The sequence below is a fragment of the Lissotriton helveticus genome, chromosome 3_1 (genome assembly GCF_964261635.1).
Source record: "Lissotriton helveticus chromosome 3_1, aLisHel1.1, whole genome shotgun sequence".
NCBI lineage: Eukaryota > Metazoa > Chordata > Amphibia > Caudata > Salamandridae > Lissotriton > Lissotriton helveticus.
Genome location: NC_136061.1, coordinates 921,019,414 through 921,029,484, shown reverse-complemented (window position 1 = coordinate 921,029,484; position 10,071 = coordinate 921,019,414). Strand labels below are relative to the sequence as shown.

General features: G+C 49.1%; 1 protein-coding gene across 2 annotated transcripts in view; it reads left to right on the top strand.

Annotated features, from left to right (window-relative positions):
- Positions 1–5,729: 5,729 nt before the first annotated feature.
- STPG1 (sperm tail PG-rich repeat containing 1) overlaps positions 5,730–10,071 on the top strand; it is a 351,715-nt gene continuing 347,373 nt past the window's right edge. The window contains exon 1 of one of the 2 annotated variants that reach the window (XM_078683800.1): positions 5,730–5,808. In XM_078683800.1, coding sequence (XP_078539926.1) covers positions 5,748–5,808 — 61 coding nt within the window. In that variant the 5' untranslated portion in view covers positions 5,730–5,747. The remainder of the gene's footprint in view (positions 5,809–10,071) is intronic. The other variant, XM_078683799.1, reaches the window with a different exon arrangement.

The following is a 10,071-nucleotide window of genomic DNA, read 5'->3' as shown; positions in this document are numbered from 1 at the left end:
CGTTCAATTGTAAAATTAGTTTTTGGTGCAAAATCATCCAGATGCAGCATCAGAAAGGCTGTGGAAACATCTTTAGGTTTACATATGTGTATTCATTGCAGTGTAAGGACGTTTCTCTTCACACTCCAAGCTTTCGGTGGCACACAGAACACAAGCATTTACAATGCAATGGTCTCGTCTTTGTTACAGTTAGAGCTATTGGCATTGCTCATGACATTATTTTTGTGTTTAAAACATATAAATAAATGGCATTGTCATTTACAATGCCAATAGCTTAATCTCTCGCAAATGCGAGACCTATTGCATTTGCACCCACACACAGAGCCACACACACCCACACAAACACAGAGCCACACGCACCCACACACAGAGCCACACACAGAGCCACACGCACCCAGCCACACACACCCACACACACAGAGCCGCACACACACACAGCCACACACACACACAGCCACACACACAGCCACACACACAGCCACAAACACACACAGACACACACACAGACACACACACACAGACACACACACAAAGCCACAGAGACACACACAAAGCCACAAAGACACACACAAAGCAACAGAGACACACACACACCCTGACCCCGGGGACTCTCCTTATTTACAAATGGGTTATTCGAGGCCCCCAACAACTCCCAGAGCTCACCCGTTGCTTCCCTCAGTCCAGGTCAGCCACACACCCATCTCTGCCCAGTAACGCCCCAGGGAACAGAGGCAAGAAAAGTGAGCACAATCAGGGAACAGAGGCAAGAAAAGTGATCAGAAGCAGGGAACAGAGGCACTAAAAACGATCACAAGCAGGGAACAGAGGCAAGAAAAGCGATCACAAGCAGGGAACAGAGGCAAGAAAAGCGAGCACAACCAGGGGGCAGAGGCAAGAAAAAACGATCACAACCAGGGAACAGAGGCAATAAAAACGATCACAAGCAGGGAACAGAGGCAAGAAAATCGAGCACAACCAGGGAACAGAGGCAAGAAAAGCGAGCACAACCAGGGAACAGAGTCCAGAAAAAACAATCACAAGCAGGGAACAGAGGCACTAAAAACGATCACAAGCAGGGAACAGAGGCACTAAAAACGATCACAAGCAGGGAACAGAGGCAAGAAAATGACAGAGGATCGCAGGCCAAGCACGGGATGAGATGATAAAAAGGTGAAAATGGTTCACAAGCAGTTCCACATCCGGTCAGAGATAGTAGGCAATATTTAAGCGCAATTGTGCACCCTTGGTGAGACAATGGCCTCTGCAAGAAAAATGACTGTTTCACCACTATAAACATAATGAGCAGAACTTGCCAAAAGGAAATACAGATGTACAGTAAGCAACTTCAGAGAATGTTTATAACGCCATAGTGTTCCCATTTCGTTGAGAGAGCTCCTCACCTTGTCCCTGGGAAGCAGTATATCGCGCACTGGGGTCCCATCGCAGACAGTACGCCGGTTAACTTTTCCGGTGAATGGGTCCCTCACCCACACCATCACGGCCATCGCGCGGGACTGAAAGGGGTACAGCCACACGCCGGAGCCAACCACCAACTGCAGCGGAACGCACGGGAAGAAAAACCAAAACAGCCGCCAGTGAACAGAGAAGGTGGACTCGCAGGGTAAACTCCCTAGCAGCTCAACGGAGTACTAAGTCAGCCGCCCCCTGTGACACGGTAAACGTGTCGGCCATCTTGGAATGGTTAAGGCTGAATAATCTTTTAATGGACTTTGTTCAGTCAGTCACAACACGGGAAATGAAATGAAATGAAATGAAAAATTGCATTTGTATAGCGCATAACTGCCCTAGGGCCTCGCAGCGCTTGAAGATAAAATGGTTTAGCGCAGGCTCGGGGCAGATCAGCAGGATTTAGCAAACAAATGCGTTTTCAAGGCCTTTCTGAATGAGAGGAGGTTGCTATTTCCTCGGATGGCAAAGGGGAGGGCATTCCAAAGTCTGGTCGCCGAATGGGAAAAAGAGCGGCCACCCCAACGGGCTTTGTTAATTTTAGAGGAGGTGGCCAGCTGCAAGGTACCAGAAACATGTGGTCTGTAGTATTTCGAAACGGATTCGGGGAACTGAATTCACGGAACGTGTCACGCAAAGCTGCCTGGTTATAGGAGGCTTGGTCGTGACTCGTACGTCTGGTATGCGACACAGGGTCTGCGTTCACTCAAAGAGAAAGAACGCAGCGGTCTAAAAAGGTCTGCTGCTGGTGGTGTAGAGGAACAGGGGGGGGGGTGTCTCTGCACCAAGTGACGTAGCGCGGTCTTGAAGGTATTTTAACCTGGGTGGGCAGAACTCCTTAGGACTTGACCAATCTTTGCATAAATATTACAATCTCATAGTCCTGGTTCACCCGTTTCAGACGTTGAGAGTGTGAACATGTTCGTGTGTATACTCCCATTTCTGTGGTTTTAGGGACACCTATGAATGACACTCAACAGCCAAATGACAATTTCTTTAGAGAATAAGCGCTCGCCATCTCCCGAAGGCAAGAGAGGATCGCTCCACACCACCATGTTTCTCCGAGGTCATGCAGAAATGCCTCGGAGAAACGCCCCGTCATTTTCCGACTGGGGGTGGTGTTTTTCTTTCTCTCCTCTTCCCATTGGCTGGAATGTAAAATTCCAGCCAATGGGAAGAGGAGAGAAAGAAACGAAAAAACACACCCCTCAATCCCCAAAAGACGGGGCTTAAATGGACAGACGCCCCTCTTCTCCAATGGTTGGCCTCCGTTTAGGAAGCCAGCCAATGGAGAAGAGGGGCAGGTTCAAGGCCCACTCTGGAAAACATAAGATCTCGCCAGTGAGACTGCACAAGCGCAGCCTACGCAGGCCGAGACCTAATAAAAAGCAGTGCTTTAAATGGGAAGGCACTGTCTAGTACTGAGTACCTGTACTTCTTTAATTTGAAAAGGAGAGAGAGTACCTGCACTTCTCAGCATTGCTGTAATACAATAATGGGAGAGTACTGGCACTGCTCAGGATCCAGCAGGTACTACTACTCTGATTAGTGAGTACCTCCACTTCTATATTTCCATTTAAATCACTAACTAGAAGTGTAAAATAAACGCTGTCCTTGGTGCAACGTAAACAGCATCATGCTATCACAGTTAGGATCAAAATCCTATTTAGCTGCAAAATCCCGTTATGGTACAAAATCACCATAGATGCAACATCACAACAAGGATAGAAACAATGTTATACATACAAAAGTGTCTCCATTGCTATGCATGGGTATTTCCTTTTGCTGTGCATGAACTAAGATGGACAGCACTTTTTAAAGCTGTCAGACACTTGGCACGCCATGGTGAAAACAAAAAGCGTGAATGAAAGTTTATTTAGGCAGTGTTTGACATGGGCTACCAAAACAAATCAATGGCTAAAGTGAGATAAACTAAAGCTTCCCTCTAAGGAATTTTTTTAGGTTGAGCCTGGGCAGCGCATGCGCTGCTCTGCGAGGCATGCTGTATTCAGGTATGGACTTGAAGCTCTGCCCATTTTCCACCCATCTCATAGCTGCCAAGGTTTCAAATTGCCATGTGTGACATTTTCATAATTTCAGTGATATTATGAGTGACATTTCTACGAATATGAGTGACACTTTTTTGCGATTAAAAATCATGCAATAAAGAGGAGGGAAACTTAAATAGCAGAAAATGACAGCCATTTGAGCAACAAGAAATGCCATGAAGTTATTAAAACTGCTGCAGAGCACCAGAAAGGGAAGGGCATTAACCCTAGTGCTAGTCTGGATTGGTAACCTAACCTACATACATACTGCATCTCCGAGTCAGTCAGTACTACCTGATTAAACACAGTGGTTTCGTTTCCATTTAGTTGCCACTATTTTATGCCACTAGTACCTGTTTTACCAAATAAGTTTTGCAAGCATTGATGCACGAGACGATGTGCTGAACATTACATAAATAAGTGACACCGGCTTCGCGTGCGCAGCGCTGCGTGGGCTGACACTTACTTATAGTTGAGTGACCTGCTGCTGCCCCAGTCACGATGTGCAGCACTGCCACCGACTCTGCCAGCAGTGCCTATCTTCATCCAGGCAGCTGCTGCTGTCCACTCGAGTCGGATACTCCTCTGCCGGGCCCCTCCCCCCGTCGCTCTCATAGTTCTCCTGGTGGTGGCAGCTGACCAGAGCTGACTTTCGCCAGCTCAGGTGGCTCCAGGAGGTCAAGGTGCTGCAGCCTGCAGTGTTTACCGTGGCGCAGGCGGCCGCCCGCAATCGATTCATGCAGCCCCCCTGCGGCCGCGGCGGGTGGCCATGGCATGAGAGAGACTGTGAGCAGGCAGCCTGCACTCTTTCAGATTTCCCCGCCACGGACGCTTCTGCTTACTTCCTGTTCCTCCGGACCTGACGGCACTCTACCGCCCGTGCCGCACATCCGGATTTAATCCCGGCCCCCTGGTCGTGATTGACAGCTGCAGTAATCGAGTGAGAGGGCAGCCCGGCCCCCCTGCAGTGTGCTGAGTCTGAGAGCTGAGAGCCGCGCTGGCGCCCGGCACCATTTGCCGCATCTTGTTTCCCGGGCACACCCTGGCGCCGCTGGTGGCACCTCTGGCAGCAGGTGGCAATTATGCGTGACAATGCATTTCAGTGCGGTGATGCGGATCACCGCACTGAAATGCGTGAGCGTCACACCTGTTGCGTGACGCTTGGCAGGACTGCCATCTTTTCAATTGGCTCCTGTTACTGCTGTTTCAAAATGGTTGCTTTTGATTTATGAATGAGCTTAGTAGCCCCTCCTTAGTACCGCCTTGACTGCATTTGTAACCTCCCCTGAGGACTGGACTTTTTACTTGTGTTGTTACACAATCTATTTTATCTAGTCTATGAGCACTATTTTCTTTAATGATTTTCCCCAATTGCAGGCACAAAGTGCTTTACTGCAAGGGTGACCGCTTTGCCTCTGGGCGGCGTGCAGCGGTTTTAGCACCGCGCCCGCTTTTACATTTTTATTACCAATAGGGCCAACTTGACAAAGAAATGCTTTTTTTGTAAAAGCACCCCATACTGCGCTTTCATCTTAATAGCAACCGCGCACCTTTCTTTAGATGAGCCGTGTCTAAAGAAAGAGGCCTGGCCACCTTTAAAGTGAAAGAGCGGCTTGGGCGCTATTACAAACAAGCATTTGCAATGCAATAGCCCTCACATTTCAGATAGTTTAAGCTATTGGCATTGTAAATAACAATGCCTTTTATGTATCTGTTTTAAAAACCAACACTTAAATAAAAGGCATTATCATTTACCATGCCATTTACCATGCCAATAGCCCAAACTCTCGCAAATGCGAGACCTAGTGCATTGCAAATGCTTGATATTACATGAACTCCAGACCACACTTTAAAGCTACTGTAACTAGACCTAAAAAGTGTACTTATTTAACTTCCACATTAATACATAAGTTAAAAATACGGGGTATTTTACCATCCAGCGAGCTTAGCTATAAAAAATGTGAATGCCAGCAATTACTCTATTTGGCTATAATTTGTAAATTATATATTCATCAAGTATTCCTTTTTACATAACCTGCTCTTTGCGCTATTGTTTACAAAGTACCATTGCTACGTTAGCAAGTGAAAAGCTGCACGCAGGGCATTGCCGCGGCATTAGGTTATGGCGGAAGTACCACGTCTAAAGTAGGAAGAAGGTATAGGTCTGCGTTTGTCCGTCCTTCTTCAATTTCGTTAGATTCGATTCGTCGCTAGGCGACGGGTGTAAACAGTATGGCTGCTGGGAGTTTTAAAGTGTCCGAAGGAACTATTGACTCTTCGCCGCACCTTCCAGGTAAATGAAAATATATATATAAACACACAAGGAAAAGCCCCTGCTCAGGTATTGCACAGCTGTCTACACCACTTCTATAAATACCACATCCCAGAGCCGTAAAATATTGGAATTGTCATACCCCCTGCACTTGTATTTTACTGAAAGAATTATATTGCCTTGGCTTGTACAAAAGCGCAGGTGTCTCAGATCTTATTTCCCATATAGTGTTGCTTTTTTAAAATCAATTATCCAGTCTCCGCGTGTACTCACGGTAATAGTTTATCAGATCTGCATTATTTGCTATAACTTGCTGTCTTGAGTTCGAAATTTATGTTTTCAGCTAGGCTTTGCTTTCGGCGAGCCACATTGGTTATTTACCAGCTCCCAGGATTGTACATGAGTTGGAAGGAGATATCCTTTTTGCTCTGCCAGGGCTGTCGATACTCAGGGCCTGCCTAAGTAAATACACCGCGCTGTCTTCGCATACTTCTGGGTTTTAAATCTTACTCTCCATTCACTGCGCTAGTTTCCAGTGCATTTTATCTATGCACCACATACGTTGTAATAGCTCAGTGTTCATGCACGATATAAGGTAACATACCTACATTTCTATTGCATATCTAGCTCTCTCCCATTGGAGCACTCCCCTGCCTTCCGCGGGAGCATTTAGACCTCTGCTGTTTTAACCCCTGCATTCTTTTTTTGTAGCGCTAATCTGCGCTCTTTAAATACCACATTGCCTACCTTGTCTCTGGGGCCCTGTCCTCAACTCTGCCGCCCTCGCAGCCGAGCTGATCGCTGCTGCGGCCGCTCATTCCTTCGCCTGCCGCCTCCAGCGGACGCTCCCCCGGCCACGCCCACTCCTTGACCACGCCTTCCTGTCGCACTATTTATCATGTGCTTTTACCGTTCGCGCAGCGGACGGGCGCAGCGGGCGCGCCTAAGGCAAGCCCGTCTGCGCCCGTCCGCGACCGGCCGGGACCAGGGGCCACAGACCCTGCCCCTCGTCAGGCGTACTCTTCGGCTCAACTTTCTTCTCTTTCTGCCTCTACTCCCCTCTCCTCTTCTGCCGCTCTACACCTTTCCTTGCATGGTATCTACGCCCCCTCTCTCTCTGGTGCTGCCTTGCCCTCTTCTCCTTCCCCAATTCCTCCTCTGCCTTCCCTAGCTCGTGTTCCCCCTGGCCCTCCTCCTGCCTCTGCTATTCTTTTAAATACGCGTTCCGCCGTAAAAAACCAAACCGCTCTCTTCAATTTATTGGACACTGACCCCCCGGATTTCCTTTTCCTCACTGAGACTTGGTTTTCTTCCCATTCACTCCCTGACCTTCTTGCTATCCTCCCTGCAACTCACTACGCCCTCCGCGCCGACCGCCCAGATGGAAGAACTGGGGGTGGCGTGGCGATGATAGCTCGCCGCTCTTTGCAATTCCAGCTCCTTTCGCATCCTTGTATTCCCAGTGTTGATTTTCTGGTGGCCCGCTCTCTTAACCTTCCGGTTCCCCTCACGGTGATCCTTCTGTACCGTCCCCCTCAACACATGCCTTCTTTTGTGTCCTCTCTGCAGGATCTCTTGGCCACCCTGGCTGTAAATAATTCTTCGCTAATTCTGCTGGGGGATTTTAATTTCTGGCCGGGTGATCCACGGGAGGACTCTCTCTCTAAAGATTTCTCTGCTACTCTCTGTTGCCTTAATTTTTCATCCCACGTTTCGACCCCCACCCACACCCACGGTCACATCCTTGACCAGATTTGGTCTCTACGTTGTAACCCTTTGGTTTCTTCCATTATTCCCTGTGGCTGGTCAGATCATTTTTTGATCTCTTTTTCCATCCCCTTAGGTCAGCCCGAGAAAGCCACCCTGCCCAAGAACATCTGGGCTCGGAGCTGGAATAAGGTTGATCTCAATGATCTTTCCTCCTCTCTTTCCCTGTCGGCCCCCGTCCTGACCGACCTCTCTGCGGAAAACCAGGCGAATGCCATTCATATCTGGCTTTCCTCGGCTTGTGACCAGGCCGCTCCACTTAAAAAGATCCGATCGGCCCGCCTTCATGACGCCCACAGGTGGTTCTCCAACGACCTTAGATCCCTGAAGCTCGAGCTTAGGCGGTCGGAACGTCGTTGGCGTCGCAATTATTGCCCCACTCTTCGCCTGAATTATAAGGCTCTTCTCAACAATTATAAATCGGCCATCTTAGCGGCCAAATCTAAATATTTCACGGACCGCGTTGCCCTTTCGGCCAACAAGTCCCGTGAGATCTTTTCTTTGGTCCGTAGCCTTGCCACCTCTGACCGTGCTGGTCTTTCCCCCGCTCCTTCGCAATCTCTCTGTCATTCGCTGAATAATTATTTCATTAATAAAATCATCACCATTAAGGCCAACATCCCGACTGTGTCTCACTTCGATCCACCGGACCATTCCCCCATCTCTTCCTCTGTTCTTGATCATTTCTCACCCATCTCACTTGAGCTGTTTCTTGACCTTCTTGTTAAGGTCAAGTCCGGCTCTCCGGCTGACTGTGCACCTGCTCGCATTCTCAGAACCCTATACACTAGTTGTCCCACCCCCCCTCTTACCTTCCTTAACTCTTGTTTAGCTCTGGGTTCTGTCCCTTCTTCCTTTAAGTCTGCCATTGTGCTTCCTATCCTGAAGAAACCTGGCCTGGATCCCTCCCTTCCATCGAACTTTAGGCCGATCTCCCTCCTCCCCTATCTAGGGAAGATTCTTGAGAGCCACGTCACTTCTTGTCTCTCATCTTACATCGAGGAGAATAACATCTTGGCCTCCCACCAGGCTGGCTTTCGACCGGGCCACTCCACTGAGGGTGTGGTCCTGGCGGTCCTCGATGAATTGAAGGGCAAGGCTGATGGCAACTTTCCTCAGGCTCTAGTCCTTTTGGATCTGTCCGCTGCGTTTGACACGGTCGATCACGCTATTCTTCTTGACCGTGTCAGCGCAGCGGGCATCCAGGGCTCTGCCCTCTCCTGGATCGCGTCCTTTCTTCAGGGACGCTCACAGGCAGTCCACCTCTCCGCTTTCTCTGCTCCCCCCCTCCCGGTCACGTGTGGGGTGCCCCAAGGCTCTTCTCTTTCCCCTCTTCTCTTTAACCTCTATATCCGCCCCCTCATTTCCTCACTTCTGGAGCTGGGGGTCTCGGTGTACAACTACGCTGACGACCTCCAGCTCGTCTTTGATCTATCTTCCCCCACTCACTCTCTCCCCAAGCTCAGCTCTACTCTTGTCTTTATTTCCCAGTGGATGAGCTTCAATCATTTGAAGCTCAACCCTGACAAGACAGAGCTCGTCCTCACTGGTGGTCCCTCCAACCCTTGGTCCCCAGCTTATTGGCCCCTTTCTTTTGGTCCCCCACCCTCCCCTGTACCCTCTGTTCGGACTCTGGGCATCAAGATCAGTAATGATCTTTCGATGCACGCGCACATTAGCTCTGTTGTATCCTCCTGCTTCCTTTCCCTCCGCCTCATCCGCAAAATTTCCCGGTTTTTTTCTGTTGATGCCCTTAAAGTTATCATCACTGCCCTTATTACTTCCCGCCTGGATTATGGTAATGGCCTGTATGTAGGCATTCCTGCCTACGAGACTCGTCGTCTCCAGGCCATCCAGAACCAGGCGGCCCGTCTTGTCCTCCGTATTCCTAAGTTCTCCCATATCACTCCTGCCCTCAAAACCCTTCACTGGCTCCCTGTTCAGTTCAGGTCCCAGTTCAAACTTGCCTGTCTGGCCTTTCGGGCGCAGGCCCGCTCCGCTCCTCTCTTTATCAATTCTCTGATTTCCCCTCACGCCCCTACCCGCTCCCTCCGTTCTTCCTCCCTTTCTCTCCTTCACGTCCCCCGCTTCCGTAAGTCCCGTACAGGGGGTACCCGGTTCTCCGTACGTGCCCCGCAGATCTGGAACTCTCTTCCCATCTCTATTCGTTCTATCCCTATTTTCTCCCATTTCCGGAAAGCCCTTAAAACTTTCCTCTTTCGTCAGGCGTTCCCGGTCTAAATCTTTCCCCCGCACCTGTCGGCAGACACTGTTGTGTTCCTCAGCGCCAGGAAGCCGCTTGGCCACAGTGCGCTTTATAAGTTTCTTTTTCATTTCATTTCATTTCATTTCATATGTTATTTACCTTAATGTCACAATAGTCTTGAGTTAATTAATGGACCGAGTTCTGAATATGCCCACGTGAAAACACTTTATCCGACTGTACAACAATTACTCTATTGCTGTATCTAAAACAACAGAACCAAAATTATTTACTGCAGAATTTGATAAAATCCA